Raw genomic sequence first — 15,242 nt, 5'->3', positions numbered from 1 at the left:
CAATTTTAATTCGTTATTCTTATATCTGTTATGTTATAGAAGAAAGAGTAATACAGTATGGCCAGTAATAAAGTCTATTGTATGTAACTTAGATAAACTGATAAGGCCACTGATAAAACTAACAATATTTTACGTTTCAAATTTTCAGACATCCTTTGGTTCGATGAGACGCATAGTAAAATTTAGATTGCGTTTTTCGACAATCGTCGGAAACACAGACTATGGTTGGGTATTGTAATCTAATCGGGATTAGGGAACAGAATATATAATAAACCCACATTCTGCTACAGGTGTTTCAATTATTACACAGCATATAAGCACAGAAGCTGACTGAATATTTCACTTTTCTCTTTACAAAATCCGCAGATATCCTCATCGATACCACATATATACTTACGTCCCTATAATGATAACGTCTTCACATAAAAACAGAACCCAATCGTTTATAATTCTTGGGAAAGGCAATATTGGAGCTCACATCACACCACAACACTTTCATAAAACTTGAAAAATAATCTATAATCCTTGTTTTGACCATCATATAAACCATTTGAAATCTCAATTTTCCTGCCTTCAAATGCGTACTCCAGGTGGCAACACAATGCGTGGACTCTACGCTAAGAATTGGCGCAGGTCTGTGAAGAACTAAAGAGCATTGAATCGACCTTGTATGCAGCGGTTTCGTCGTGTTAATGAATTTATTTTTAAAATGTGGAGTGCGATTGCAATATAAAATATTTTAGTACAAAAAATCAGCGAAAAAATCTCTTCAATTTATCTCACAGCATAGGTTCACTACTTTTCTCACCCAATGCACAAATTCCAATGCAAATTTCTCAAAAAGTGTTCCATTCGAACTCAAATATTTAGAGGAGAGTTTTGCAAAATACAATATAAATAAAATATGTTTTATTACAGATTTTATAGTAGAATTAAAAGATATATAATTTGTTTGCATTTCTGTTTGTGGTCTGGCGTGTAGCGGTCTTGAAAGTTTAGAACTCTTCGACTTTGTCGTTGTGATCTGATCGTAAAAAGTGAGTTATAGAAGTGTGTTCCTACATTCGATTGTTTGATTAAAAATGACACCGAAAATGATAAATAGAACTAAAGAAGATTTCAAGAAAAAATTGTCTCAAATATTGCGATATATATATGTAATTTGCAAATATTACGCAACCAAATCTAATAAAAATTTTCGAAGATTTCATAGAAATGTTATATAAAAAGTGAAAGACGCAATGAAAACAAAAATATGAATGTGAAAAGAATAGTTATAGATTTTTTCCACTTTTCCATTTTCCCTAAACATTCTATAATATCAATCTAAGATCTAAGATTTTTTTATATATATCTTATTGCATCGACAAGCGGTAATGACCTTCAATGTAAATTAGATGTAGAGTCATTACATCATTCTTAACGTAATGCCTATAACCTCAAAATTGATCATCAAAATAAAGTTTTTTTAATTGTTTGTTTTAGCTTAACCATTTTTATGCAATATATATATAGTTCGATTATTGTTGGACCCCATAATTTGCAAGATGGAAACATAATTGGTTTCGAGCAATTGACAAAAGCCCTATGCTTCTACCAAGAGTGATCGATCATACACCACGGAAAAGAATAAATGAAATTGATTCTTAGCATCAGATAAGAAAGCAATTCAAATACAAGATTAATACTAGGACTAATAGGACTAATACTATTTTCAAAAAAACTACAGATATAACAAACTTAAGTTCTAGAGACCAATTTAGTAAAAAGAAAACATTTTTCAAAATAATCAAATAATCTATATAGCTGGATTCAGTATTAGTAACTACAAGTTGTACTGAAACTATCTAACAAATAGGTGATGGATTCAAGGTCTTGTTGTTTTACTGATGATATAACATAAAAGTCCGTGACCTTATGTAGAAAACGCGAAAATACCCGATCATGATCTTACTACTAAGATTTGGATTTGGATTTGGAACTTGGTTTTATATTCGAATTTTTACAAACTAATTAATTTTGGTATATAGAAAGTTTCTTCAGAAACTTATAGTTTAATAAATGGAAGTTAAAAAATATTCTTAAATCTAATATTTTAGAGATATTAACAAACAACCGTCACCATCAACCGCTTAATATCACATATTAAGGTTTAAACATCTATTTCTCCCATAAATCATTTAACACCCTTTAAAATACATAACTTAACATCTATTTTCTGAAGTGTGACTTATCTTCATTTTAACTTTCTTCTCATATCTGTAGATTATCACAAAGAAATCTTCTAAAAATGCTGTTTAAATCACTTCTGGAAGCTTCGCAGAACTCTCCGTTCAAGTCACCTTTCACAACGGTGAGCTGCCAAAGTGCGCCAGCAATGAACGAGGCAGAAATGCCGCCAAAGAAGCTGACACCGAATCATAATATCATGGCGGCTGCCACAGTTGTGGAGGGAGGTATGCTTTCTTTTACTCTCACGCAAAAATTATTTGATTTTAATTCCTATCCAATATTCTAGATTCGTGTGCATTTGGTTCAAATAAATACTTCGCACTATGTGGCCTTGGCGGTATTATATCGTGTGGTCTCACTCATACTATGGTTGTGCCACTAGATTTGGTTAAATGTCGCTTACAAGTGGATCCAGTTAAATATAAGAGCGTCTTCAATGGTTTCCGCGTCACTTTGAAAGAAGATGGTGTTACTGGCTTGTCTAAAGGCTGGGCGCCCACATTTTTCGGTTACTCTATGCAGGGTCTTTGCAAATTTGGTCTTTATGAAGTATTCAAAGTTATGTATTCGGATATGATTGGTGAGGAAAACTCGTACTTGTACAGAACTTGGTTGTATTTGGCTGCCTCTGCATCGGCTGAGTTCTTTGCCGATATTGCTTTGTCTCCAATGGAAGCAGCCAAAGTAAAAATACAAACAACGCCAGGTTTTGCAAACACTCTACGTGAAGCACTGCCTAAGATGTCTCAACAGGAAGGTATTGCTGCTTTCTATAAGGGTTTGGTGCCTTTGTGGATGAGACAAATTCCATACACTATGATGAAGTTTGCCTGCTTCGAAAGAACATTGGAATTGTTGTATAAGTAAGTTTAGAAATGCAATAACTGTGAGATTGGCTAAAAGTTGTATTAATGTGCACATGTTCACAGATATGTCGTGCCTAAGCCACGTCAAGATTGTACGAAAGGCGAACAGCTCGTTGTTACGTTTGCTGCTGGTTATATTGCTGGTGTATTTTGTGCTATTGTGTCACATCCAGCCGACACAGTTGTGTCCAAATTAAATCAAGAAAAGGGTGCATCCGCTTTCGATGTTGCTAAGAAACTTGGTTGGTCAGGTGAGTGTCTTAAAGAACATAACACTAAATTTACGAGTTTTACTAATTTTTATTGTATAATTTTTTTTAAACACTAATTACATAGGTCTCTGGGGTGGTCTTATGCCTAGGATTGTGATGATTGGTACATTGACTGCTGCACAATGGTTTATTTATGATGCTGTTAAAGTATACCTGCGTATGCCTAGACCACCACCACCAGAAATGCCAGAATCACTTAAAAAGAAGTTGGGAATTACCGGTGATACCAAATAAAAATAATAGATTATCATTTTAAGAGAGTACTAAACTAATAGATTATAATGGAAGCTTAGAAAAATTATGTGTATCTAATTTGCAAATATTTATGGAATGTTATTTATATATGGAAATGATGAACAAAAATTTAAGATACTGGAAAGGAAATAAATTTATAACTGATAATAAACTTGAGAGTTAAACTTATTAAAGGACCATATTTATACATAATACTTTTTTCAAAATAGTAGATTGAAATGATATTGATTATTCCTCAGTGCTTATTACCTTCTAGCATTTGAACGAAGTTTTTATACACAGACACAAAATCTTCTACGGCTTTATATACGAGCAGGTTATAAACCAAATAGATGTGAAAAACAGCTGATAATTATAACTGTGATATATTCCATCATAGTAACAATGCACGAATGTCAAAATGTTAATACTGTTATTAAATAAAAAAAGAACATAACAATAACCATTTGATTTGACAAAGTTTAAGTGATTAAAATGATTGAACATACATCTAAATGTAACTATAGCATTTATTTTAAACATTAAGGAAGTGTATTATACGGCATTTACATTGACCTCAAATGGCTCATTATGGTTAAAAACCGAAAACGAGAAGCAAATGGCTAATTTTTGCATACAAAATCTCAAGCGTAAAATCAGATCGACTGGATCGCATTCTGCATAAATGCGGTAGAATGAGTTCCAAATATGATCCAAATGCAAATGAATACATTGAACATAATCCAAATAAAAGCTTTTAATGGCATTTTGACAATTTCAGAAAGCTGTTTCTGACATATTTACAAAAAATGATAAACAAATGTTTGGTGGTTGCATTTTATTGAAAACGATGCACCTCTTTTTAGAACTTCTAATTCTCAAAAAGTATTTAATCGAAGTTAAAAATATGTTTTCAGTTTATATTGTAAGGTTTGAAGGTATATTTAACCTTTATTGCATTTTCTTGAAAACGATGCACCTCTTTTTAGATCTTCTAATTCCCAAAAAGTATTTAATCGAAGTTAAAAATATGTTTTCAGTTTATATTGTAAGGTTTGAAGATATATTTAACCTTTATGCAACATTTTTTTGACACAGGTCAAAATTAAATCAACAGGCATGAGCTGTTTTCTGCCAATGTAAACGCCTTATTATATGGCATTTGAAATGAGCCATTTCCGGCCAGTGTAAACGCCATATTAGGTTTTTAGTCTTTTATCTTTTATGCAGACTATATACCATATTATAAACTTTTCATTAATTAATAATTAATTACTAATAATATTTTCTTAAATGTTATGGCAGCATTATCATTTTGTTCAAACACTTTCAAACTGTAAGAGAAAACAAAGACCAAGAAAAACAAATGCACGTGCAATGAAATTCTTTAAAAGAAATTCAAAAACCGTTTGTTGCTGATATTTTAGTTAATTAAAAAATTAAGAATGGCGAAAATAAAACAAAACAAAATTAAAACTAAAACAGACGTTATAAAAAAAAAATCTGTTACCAAAAAACTAAATAGGAAATGGGAAAAAGTTAAAATTAAGGGAAAAGTACTCACTGATGATGCTGGCGGCTTCGAGGGACTTATAGGACTTGAGGTGTTGGAGAATTATGAACCAGCTTTAGTAAAAAGTGGGAAAGTATGGCGATTTCGTATTATTTTCCAAAGAACAGAATTAAAAGAATGTTTTTTAGATCAAGCATGGTACCATACAGAAGGATGAAAAAAGTAAATCAAGAAAACGAAAAGTGGAAAAAGAGGAATACGACGAAGCATATGATTCTGGAACTGCTACAGAAGATAACGAACCCAAGATAGTTAAAACTAAAAAAGAAAAATATGCAGAACGTAAAGCTAAAATTTTAGAGAAACGTAAAGAACGCAAAGAGAAAAGAAAGGAGAAAAGGAAATCCAAAACTACTGAATCGGAGGGTGAACAGGATGATAGCGCAGATCGGGATGTGCATCCAGCAGGGCGATTTGTTTTATTAAGGCCAGCAAGTGCAAGTGCAAATGCAAGTGATGACAATGAGGAGCAAATTCCAGAATTGATCAAAAGTGACGCTAAAGCTGAGAGCGCTGGTAGCATAGATCAATTAGATGTAAAGTTCTTTTCAAAGATAATTTTTTTTTTGTTTTGTTTTAAACTCCCCTTTATTGCAGGGTTGGAATGGCTTAGGTGTACCTCACACAATATTGCGTGCTATAGCAGAAAATGGCTTCATATCGCCTACAGAAATACAGGCTATGACATTGCCTGCTGCAATTATGGGTAAGAAGGATATACTGGGTGCAGCCGAGACTGGTAGTGGCAAAACACTTGCTTTTGGCATACCAATATTGGCTGGTATAATGGAGCTGAAAGCAAGGAAATCGAGTAGAGGAATACGGAAAGCACCAAAAATTAAAGGGCACCAGGATACAAAGCAACAAGAAGAAGATCGTGAACTAACACCCCCGCTAGATGAGTTGAGCAATTTTCCGCCTTTGCCTTCTGAAGACGAAAACTCAGATGATGAAGAAAATACGTTAAATAGCAAAGCAAGCAGTAGTCCGTTATATGCACTAGTATTGACACCGACACGTGAGTTAGCTGTGCAAGTTAGGAACCATATAACCACTGCAGCAAAATTTACTGGTTCGTTATTAAGTCCTTTTAGTATTCTCTATCTAAAGCACTCAATTTTTTCAAAGGCATACAAGTGGCGGCTATATTCGGTGGCCTATCAATTGCTAAACAAGAGCGTATACTTCGAAAATGTCCAGAAATTATTGTAGCTACACCAGGCAGATTATGGGAGCTCTATCAAGAAGGCAATCATCATTTGAGCAAAATTGATGACATCAGTTTTTTGGTTATCGATGAAACTGATCGTATGGTGGAAAAAGGACACTTCGAAGAACTACGCAATTTACTGACTGTGCTTAATGCTGATGAGGCAAAGAAGCACACAAGGCAGAATTTTGTCTTCTCCGCGACACTGACATTGGTCCATGATTTACCGGATCATATGAAGAGTATGTACTAATGTGAATACTGGGAAATATTTTGTTGAAATCTTTAATTTTCTTTATAGATCGCAATACAGGTAAACGCCCGAAGTTTATAAAGCCAACGCCAGGTTTGAAAATACAGCAATTAATAGAGGAATTGGGTATTTCTCAACCGAAAGTTGTTGACATAACCAGAAGTCAACGTAAGCTTATGTGGTACCGCTTCACGAGAGGAAATTTAATAACACAAATCTTTTCTTATAGAAACTGCACAAAACCTCACAGAATGTCGCCTCATATGTTCCATGGAACAGAAAGATTATTATCTCTACTATTTTCTGATGCGGCATCCTGGACGTACCATAGTGTTTTGCAACTCTATTGATTGTGTAAAGCGTTTAGCTACACTCTTTGGTTTATTGGACTGTAATCCTCTGCCACTGCATGCCAATATGATACAAAAACAACGTTTGAAAAATTTAGAACGTTTTCGGGATAATGCAGATGGTCTTCTGATAGCAACAGATGTGGCAGCACGTGGTTTGGATATACCCAATGTGGAACATGTCATACACTATCAAGTATATCACTGAGTAGCAATGTGAAATGAAATGTGAAATATTTTTAATACTCTCTTTGCTCTTGTAGGTTCCACGTACCAGTGAAAACTATGTACACCGTTCTGGGCGTACAGCGCGTGCTAATAAAAATGGCATCACCGTCATGTTCATGGAACCGGGCGAAGTGAAAAACTACGTGAAGCTATATAAGACATTGGATAGAAGTATTATCTTCTTTCTAATACTGCATGTGGACTATATAATATTTGTGTATTTATAGGTGAAGATCTTCCATTATTTCCTGTAGCTGATCGCTACATGAATGCAGTTAAAGAACGAGTAAATGTGGCACGTGAAGTTGATAAGGAAGAGCTTAAGCTTAAACGGACTCAAACGGAAATTGGTTGGATGAAGAAACATGCTGAAGAAATGGATATGATTATTGATGGCTATAATGATGATTCGTAAGTCAATTAGACATTGTAATAATGCTTTACAAAATTCTAATGTCGTTAACTTTAACTATAAATATATATATTATTTTTGTTAGCGATTTGAAGAGTTTAAACAGACAGTTTTCGTAGACGATTTTAATAGAAGTTATGGGTAGAATTTCTAGTACTCATTTTTCTTATAAATACTCCGTTAAGTACGTTGTAGTAAATAATCATTCCTTACTTTTCTTAATATTATGCTTACAAACGATATTATCTAAGAATGGAAATCTCACCAATCTCACAGCGTTAAATCAATTTTTTCCTGAGTAATGATTGGTAAAGTCCAGTTTAGAATCAAATTTCCATTATGTTACGAATATTGCATTAGCATATAGAGCTCAAATCGGTAGTTAACACTAGAAATATTCCAACTTTGAAATGGTTCCCAATTTATATATCACACAAAAGTATGGATCAAGGATCAACGAAGACGTAAATGGAGTTAGTGTGTGAAAAGGGAAATTTGAACAGAGTGTCCACAATATGAAAAATGGAGTTTTAAATGGAATTTTAGCATGATAGTCTGGGATGGGCAAGTGTTGTCTCAATCACATCTCTTTAGTGCTCTCTATCCTACGCCACTTCTCTCCAATGCTTTATTCTTAGTATTTTTTAAATGTTGCTGTTGTTGTAGCTCACAGAGATCTGCTTGTGTAGTTCGTTTTGGGTCAACGGGCACTTGGTCAACGAATTTGACGAACGTATACCCTTCTTGAAACCATTATTTTTAGGTAGGTTAATGTAGCATGGAATCATGTTTTTAAGGTAGCTGTTTTCTTCTTCAACCTAATGGTACTCTGGCATACCATTTAATGCGCTTATTTTACTTTCCTAGTGTTAGATGAAATTAGAAACGAGTTATTTGCATCAGCCACATATATTTGAAAGGATCCCCCTTTATATACTTTATAGTGTGTCAATAATTCATATATACTACGGATTTATTTTAAGAATGATAACTTTTGGATTTAAAAACATAATCCTCGCATTAGAACTTCATTTCTAATTCGGTAATTACGTCAGTTTCTTCAGTCAAGAGTAGCTTCAACTGATATTCTTTACTTTATATATAATTACTAACATTTTTTTATTATTTTTTTATTATTATTTAACTATTTCTTTCTAGTGGCAGTGATCAAGACGAAGACCCTTTCATACTGGAACGTCGCAAAAATCGTTTGCATTTAGAAAATGTTCGTGCAAAATTGAAAACTCTGCTTTCCCAACAAATATTTCCGAAAGGGTTCAGTTTTAAGTGAGTTTACAATTTACATTAAAATTAATCCAAGTACTAAATATTAATAAACAACTTCTTGAAAATCCTTGCAGATATCCCACAAGTACAGGTCATCTAGAGATGCCGAACATTCCTGCTTCCGCTCAAGATAATAGCGCCGTAAAAGTAATGAAAGATGCGATAGAAGACCTCAAACTGGCGAAGAAAATGCGAAACAAGAAGAGAAAGAACACTGGAGCATGATTGTCTATCGATACTTGTTTTGTTGTACAAAATTGTCAAAGAAGTTTGAAGACGTTTTATACATTTAATTACTTAATTACAAGCTGATAAAAAATAATAAATTAGTTGTAAATAAAAAGTATGTCCAAACAAAAAATTCTACACTGTTTCCAGTTTAGTGCTTCGACACGTAGTGACGTATCCCTTTTTCCATCAGTGATCGCGCATACTTGGCCAATAATGTAGTAACGGTCAGTGTGGGAGTAGTGAAGAACCTGCAAGGGTGAACTTGGAAAATAATAACTTCCAGTTGATGGTTTAATTTACTTACTCCATATACGGTTCAATTTCATCAAGTGTCCATTTGGTTTTAGTTTTAAACAAAATTTTTAAGCGGTCGTGTATGTTTGTAGGTAAAATTTCTTCCACAAGTGAGCGCACACTCGTTGTGACACCCTCACGACAGATTATACCCAAGGCTCTGAGATATTTTTTCTAAAATAAAGGTAAATCGCATAAAATCATTTTAAATGATTTCTCTTTACTTACATCACATTTGATGCCATCCGGCAAGGCTTCTTGCCATGCACTAAGAAATTCTTCTAAGCGAAACTTGAGACCAGGCCTTAATATATTTTGCGCTACAATACGAGCTACCAGTTCTTCAATGTATGTGTATTTGCCTGGCTTATCTGTTGTTGGTGTCGTGTATAAATTAAATAAACCCTCAACAATCTGTCTCGGTGCAATACCGTTCAAAGCTTCAATCGTTTCATCCCTTTCAATTTCATCTAATGACCACGAGTTTTCCTCTATTAGATTCACCATAAGGTTCACAATACGAAACTCGTAATCACACTCCAACACTCGCATATAGCCGTTGTACTCGACGACTCTATAAATTCTTAGACCCTCTGTAAATTGCTTCTCGCTACACTGTATTGTATCTAAGAGTTGCTCATAGCTGAACAGCAGTTTCTGTTCTATATACTCTTCATTCTCCGGACCCGAAAACCGTGTCAATTGCAGTAGTTCTCCCATTTTGCGAAAACGTGGATGAATCTCACGACATTCCAAATATTCATGAAATATGCGTAATATTTTATGCTGCTCGAGCACACGTTCTATAGTCGGCTCATCTTCTGTGCTGCTATTTAGGCTTCGCTCCAATGAAACATTTCTCGTGCGAGGACTTTTTAGCGGACAAGTACTTGTTGCGGCGGCAAATTTTAAATCCGGTACCAACAGGAGACTGTTTGAAATTTCTGCACCTTTAATATCGTAAGTTTTTTCTTCTGTGCACAATACCACATCTTCATTGAGCCCACCTTTGAATTTGAGCTTGTGTCCAAGACGTATTTCCTGCAACAAATGCTCATCCAACTCAAGTAGTTTAATGTTATCTGCTAAAATGTCGGCTGATGGATAGTAGAGCGCCTATTATTGATATTATTTTATATAAGTGAAAATGTATTTAAATCTTGAAACTAACTTACTTGTGTTACTTGAGTAAGACTTCGCTCATCAAGTTTAGCATGCTTCGTTATCAATTTTACATCTTCCAGTGTTCGTACGTAACTACAAAATGCGTAAATAGTTTAAATAATTTCAATGTGAGTGTTTCGTACTTACAGGCCTGTATCGTTTTCTTCAACTTTTATATCAGATTCTTCCATATTCCGATTGTTATGTTTTCGTTGAGTGCAGATACTCCACCAATTTTGGTTTATATATTGGCGCCAAAACAAATCTTCTCATATCCATATGACATTGTTTACATTTAAATTGTATTATAAGACAGTTTTAAAAGCGTTGTGAAATATTTATTTTAAATGTGAGCGTTGCCACAGTATTCGTAATAATGAATAGTGTGTAACTTAAATTTTGTCACGCTTACTATTTTCTAGATGTCACGACCTGACGTTTGATTTTTTGCAAATTACGATATCATTAACACAGAATTCGTAATAATGACATATATATGTATATTATAAACACAGCGAAATACTATATTATAAACACATTATGAATAACTGAATAACTTAAATTTTGTCATAATTACGATTTTTTGCGAGTTAAGATATTACAAAAAAATCTTTATAGTAATTAAAAGGGCAATAAAGTTTGATTCCTGAAATATTGGTATCTCAACTTGTAAAACTTAACATGTAAAACGAACCATATGTACCTTCACCATTTGAATTTTAACTGTTATTAATTCTCATACATTTTTTGTCGCTACATGGCGTGACTACTTTGTTTAAAGTAATCAGGTTCTATCAGCGAATATAACAGAAGAAGAAGTTTTCAATATTTCGAAAATTCGTTGTTTAATAGTAAGTCTTAGGAAATTGCAAATTACACTACTAAAACAGGATTAAGTAATAATATTTTTAATGAAATTTTGATAATAATAATGCGACATACATATAAATATTCTTGAAGAATTTTATGGTAGTGAAGAAAACAGATTACTGCAGTAATTTTCCTATTTACTTATTTGTGCTACCAGGTATTCGATTAAATATTTTTTGTGCTCTTCTCTACACTGGGATGATTGGAAGGAATAGAGTTCTTTCACTTGTTTATATTTAAAATTATTATTGGTTTTTAGACTTGGCAACCCTAAAAAAGGAACTGTATCCTTCAACAATTTTTTCTACTGTTTTTTGTATACACTTATTTCGGAAAAATTTCTTTCAATTTCAATTATTTTTAAGGAAATAATTATTAACATGTACTCAGCCTTATTTGTCCTGCTATAAAGTTCTAAATAAATGACAGTGCAAACATGGAAAACAATGAAATATCAATGCTGATGGATGTTAAGCTCGACATACACGACAAGCGGCCCGAGTCAATACAGTTTAAGACTTGGTCCAAATGCCAAGTAAAAATTGAAGCAATCAAATGTCTTCCTTGCTTTCTGCGCATCACTTTCTCGAAAATGATCGAAGATGATGATGATGACACGGATACAGTTGAGCAAAAGCACCTGAGTGTTTCCATAAATGTACCTGGCGTTACAATCAGTCTTGCAGAATCTCGCACGAAACAGTACTCATATGGGCTTTTCTGGACACACAACCGACGTGCTTGCTTTATATATTTTGCTTTAGAAACAGAGGCAAGCTGTCGTCGCCACATGAAATGGATCAAAAAGTCAATTAAAAATCTGGAACTACATCGGCAAATATTTCTTGAACAGCGTCGTAACAGTAGAGGCCCAGGTAGATTCGCAGGTATAACGCAAAGTGCATTAAAAGACAAACAAGAAATGCCACAACACGATGTTGAAAATAAATTTTTAAAAAAAGACGTTAGGTAAGTTTTATAGATATGCAAATTATTAACGAAAACATTTGAAGGTTTTTTTTTCGTATATATATTAGAGCTTCAAAAACAAGTCTTGGTCCTTTACCTAATATACCTGATGGATTTGACAATAGCAGCTCATGGTCTCGGCGCGTTTCTCGTGTCTCCGAAATATATGAGGAAATATTCGAAGGTATGCAACAAACTGATTCTGCACGTTCATCCAGACGTTTTTCACGCACTTCCATCGCTTCGGGCATTTACGAAGAAATGAAGCCTTCTGCAGCTAATTTTAATGCTATTGTAGAAGAAGCATTGGAGTTAGCTCCACCATTACCACCACTACCACCACCCCGTAAACGTATAAACACTTTTGAAGCAGAAGCTCAATGTGACGTAGCAGAACTTGTACGTTGCAATACTAATCCTGAATCGGATTTGATAAAAAAGAAAAAGTATAAAAATATGTTGGATAACATTTTTGGTAGTGTGCGTTCAAAACGTTCAGGCAGTGTAAGTGAAAGTCAGGTCAGCACTGTTGATGATCTCAAAGGTAGTACTACTCCGGACATATTACAAAGGGATTGTGTTACCACAACCAGCACATTGCCGATGTACTCGAATGAAGTAATCACGGTAAAGAGGTCACGAAAATTACATAAAACTGGGATTGACTTAGCAAACTCAAAACGGAACAGTTTCTCAAGTCCAGACTTATCTAAAATTAACTTTTTAGACACATTCGATGAAGAAAAGGTAGCAGATTTACTATTAAATTCGTTTCTTAATAGTGATGAATTGGATTTAAGTACGGCTAGCCTCGACGATTCAGCCATACTGCCAAATAGAAGCAGAAAAGTGGAAGTAGCAAAACTATTCACACAAGCTGACAAAACAAAAGCTGATTCAATGGTGAGCCTTAATATATCCGAGAAATTACCCAATAATTTTAATTTTTCTGCCTGTAACTCATCAAAAATGAACTTGATTGGTGCTAACGGTGCCGTGAGGTTGCCACAAATCAAAACAAATAAAATAATTATTGATGATTTAACTGGGTACTGTTTCATGGCACCAATTATGAAAAAATTGAACGATAACACATATACACATATGTTGGCACAACCATTGTTTAGTACTGAATCCACGTCTTCGGGTTATTGTTCTTCTACATCCACTTGCACAACATCACAAGACGATCAGTACCACGAGCCCACATTGAAGAATCGCGAAAATTTAGCAGTACCTGAAGAAAGTACAATTTATGAAAATATGCAGGGTTCCTTGAATTCCACTAACTCGAATGCGCTGTCATTAACCAACTCGCCAAATTTAAGTGTAGATTTCACCAAAAATCTGTATGAGAACTTGCTTACGGTAAAAGCAGCTCAAGAATTAGAGCAACCTTCAACTGGTTTAAGCACGAGCACACCCACTGACTCACCGTTAACGCAGACTACGCCAGAAATCACACCGGTTATGGCCGAAGAGGAAAATTATTATCAAACCCCACGCAAATCTATTATAAGTATTGATGACAAAGTACCGTCCTATTATCCAAATAGTTGTGATACTGTAAAAATGCGCCGTCAAAGTCCCTTAAAGGACACACCTAATTCTAGTTCAAGTGAGGTAAGTGATAAATAATATAGTTAAGCGTAAAGGCGAACACCTAATATTATTGTAAATTTCAGAAATCTGCCAATGGGCTTAGCTTACGCCATTTAGTCAATATGAAATTGCATCGCGAACGCAAGGAAAACCTTTACATATCTTCGCCTCAGAAAATAATTGAACAACGACAAAAACCAATAACAAACATATCACCTGTGACTTCACTAAAACAGAAATCGAATAAAACTCAGAAGCCGAAAAAGACTGGTGTACACAAATTATCGGAAAATGTTTATACAGTGAAGCATACCAGCAGAAAATTGATTAGTAATAATAATAACGATGAGGCAAATGAGGCAAATGGTTTGACGGAAGAAATGAAAGAGAAATTGCAGTATGAACTTCTACATTTGGCTATGCTGCAGAACATTGATTTCAAATTTGATGATGGCATTTCGCAAGCAATTCAAACTCCAACAACAACTACATGTGCCAAACAGAAACCAGATCAGGAGTCTGAAAATTATTCGCAGTCCATAAATAAAGTTTCGGACTTTGTTAAAAAATGTGTTACACCTACGGGCACAAATACACCAACTCAGACCGCACAACATTGTTTACAGCAGAGCCAGGAATCGAATACGAAAAATCATACTCCCAACAGAAACACTGAAGCCACTGCAGATATTATGACACAATCAAAAGTCGAGAGCTCCAGTAGTGACTTGCATTTCAGTGCTATGAGAAAATTCGCTTCACTGCCGCGTTTCAAGAAGATTGATTTGTCTCCACTGAAGCTTAAAATCAATAACGTCTTGCAGCGAAGTCAGCATCACGAGTTCTGATTTTTAATAGTTCTAGGCTTCGGCTTTAAGTTTCACGTATTTAGTGTAAGTAAAATGAATTTTTAAATAATTTGCCATAATATTTGATATACGCTCTTGCTTAAAGCTAATTTAATCGTTTATCTTTAATCCTCACACTCTATGTATCCATCATTCGTATTATTTGTATTATTTTAGTATTTTCATTGAATTTAACTGAAACTATATTTAAATAATTTTTAATTTTTCAATCTTTAAATTTGTGAAAAAACTATTAATCATTCAGTCTTTTGGTTTAATTATCGCCTTTTTAAATGTACATTTATATTCATTTTTCCTTTATATAATTCTCTTATAAATTATATTTT

The 15,242-nt window shown here is 34.0% G+C and overlaps 4 protein-coding genes across 5 annotated transcripts; 3 read left to right on the top strand and 1 right to left on the bottom strand.

The window, feature by feature from the left end:
- The first annotated feature begins 938 nt into the window (after nt 1-938).
- On the top strand, nt 939-3,806 carry LOC119677881 (phosphate carrier protein, mitochondrial). 2 transcript variants are annotated; one of them, XM_038089439.1, is made up of 5 exons: nt 939-1,037; nt 2,266-2,456; nt 2,519-3,095; nt 3,162-3,349; nt 3,435-3,604. In XM_038089439.1, exons 2-5 carry the CDS (start codon nt 2,291-2,293, stop codon nt 3,602-3,604), a joined length of 1,101 nt encoding a protein of 366 aa, XP_037945367.1. In that variant the 5' UTR covers nt 939-1,037; nt 2,266-2,290. The 2 variants fall into 2 exon arrangements, with proteins under 2 accessions (XP_037945367.1, XP_037945368.1); XM_038089440.1 differs by lacking the exon at nt 939-1,037 and having other exon boundaries at nt 2,291-2,456; nt 3,435-3,806.
- A 203-nt stretch (nt 3,807-4,009) lies between these two features.
- On the top strand, nt 4,010-9,230 carry LOC119684287 (ATP-dependent RNA helicase DDX24). The gene is made up of 11 exons (XM_038098295.1): nt 4,010-4,027; nt 5,032-5,250; nt 5,306-5,713; nt 5,775-6,249; nt 6,306-6,629; nt 6,689-6,808; nt 6,870-7,186; nt 7,254-7,389; nt 7,446-7,629; nt 8,789-8,917; nt 8,992-9,230. The coding sequence occupies exons 1-11, from the start codon at nt 4,010-4,012 to the stop codon at nt 9,140-9,142; spliced, it is 2,481 nt and encodes an 826-aa protein (XP_037954223.1). The 3' UTR covers nt 9,143-9,230.
- A 3-nt stretch (nt 9,231-9,233) lies between these two features.
- On the bottom strand, nt 9,234-10,906 carry LOC119677880 (sister chromatid cohesion protein DCC1). The gene is made up of 5 exons (XM_038089438.1): nt 10,754-10,906; nt 10,618-10,699; nt 9,671-10,558; nt 9,453-9,616; nt 9,234-9,396 (listed from the first exon to the last, which is right to left on the bottom strand). Exons 1-5 carry the CDS (start codon nt 10,795-10,797, stop codon nt 9,297-9,299), a joined length of 1,278 nt encoding a protein of 425 aa, XP_037945366.1. The 5' UTR covers nt 10,798-10,906; the 3' UTR covers nt 9,234-9,296.
- An 861-nt stretch (nt 10,907-11,767) lies between these two features.
- On the top strand, nt 11,768-15,042 carry LOC119682578. Its single transcript, XM_038096051.1, has 3 exons — nt 11,768-12,445; nt 12,514-14,068; nt 14,131-15,042. Exons 1-3 carry the CDS (start codon nt 11,913-11,915, stop codon nt 14,893-14,895), a joined length of 2,853 nt encoding a protein of 950 aa, XP_037951979.1. The 5' UTR covers nt 11,768-11,912; the 3' UTR covers nt 14,896-15,042.
- Nucleotides 15,043-15,242: the final 200 nt, after the last annotated feature.

Source organism: Teleopsis dalmanni, chromosome 2 (genome assembly GCF_002237135.1).
Source record: "Teleopsis dalmanni isolate 2A chromosome 2, ASM223713v2, whole genome shotgun sequence".
In the NCBI taxonomy this organism is placed as follows: Eukaryota; Metazoa; Arthropoda; class Insecta; order Diptera; family Diopsidae; genus Teleopsis; species Teleopsis dalmanni.
This window is presented reverse-complemented; position numbering and strand designations above follow the sequence as displayed.

Bases quoted from the DNA above. Each gene is read 5' to 3' on its own strand.
- LOC119677881 (XM_038089440.1), top strand. From the start codon at position 2,291: ATGCTGTTTAAATCACTTCTGGAAGCTTCGCAGAACTCTCCGTTCAAG. The intron at 2,457-2,518 runs GTATGCTTTCTT...CCAATATTCTAG, and splicing joins TGCCACAGTTGTGGAGGGAG to ATTCGTGTGCATTTGGTTCA. The intron at 3,350-3,434 runs GTGAGTGTCTTA...CTAATTACATAG, and splicing joins TAAGAAACTTGGTTGGTCAG to GTCTCTGGGGTGGTCTTATG.
- LOC119684287 (XM_038098295.1), top strand. The intron at 5,251-5,305 runs GTATGGCGATTT...AATGTTTTTTAG, and splicing joins CTTTAGTAAAAAGTGGGAAA to ATCAAGCATGGTACCATACA. The intron at 7,630-8,788 runs GTAAGTCAATTA...ATTTCTTTCTAG, and splicing joins GATGGCTATAATGATGATTC to TGGCAGTGATCAAGACGAAG.
- LOC119677880 (XM_038089438.1), bottom strand. From the start codon at position 10,797: ATGGAAGAATCTGATATAAAAGTTGAAGAAAACGATACAGGCCT. The intron at 9,617-9,670 runs GTAAGTAAAGAG...CCTTTATTTTAG, and splicing joins CGGATGGCATCAAATGTGAT to AAAAAATATCTCAGAGCCTT. The intron at 9,397-9,452 runs GTAAGTAAATTA...TCACCCTTGCAG, and splicing joins GAAATTGAACCGTATATGGA to GTTCTTCACTACTCCCACAC.
- LOC119682578 (XM_038096051.1), top strand. From the start codon at position 11,913: ATGGAAAACAATGAAATATCAATGCTGATGGATGTTAAGCTCGACATA. The intron at 12,446-12,513 runs GTAAGTTTTATA...TATATATATTAG, and splicing joins TTTTTAAAAAAAGACGTTAG to AGCTTCAAAAACAAGTCTTG. The intron at 14,069-14,130 runs GTAAGTGATAAA...TGTAAATTTCAG, and splicing joins CTAATTCTAGTTCAAGTGAG to AAATCTGCCAATGGGCTTAG.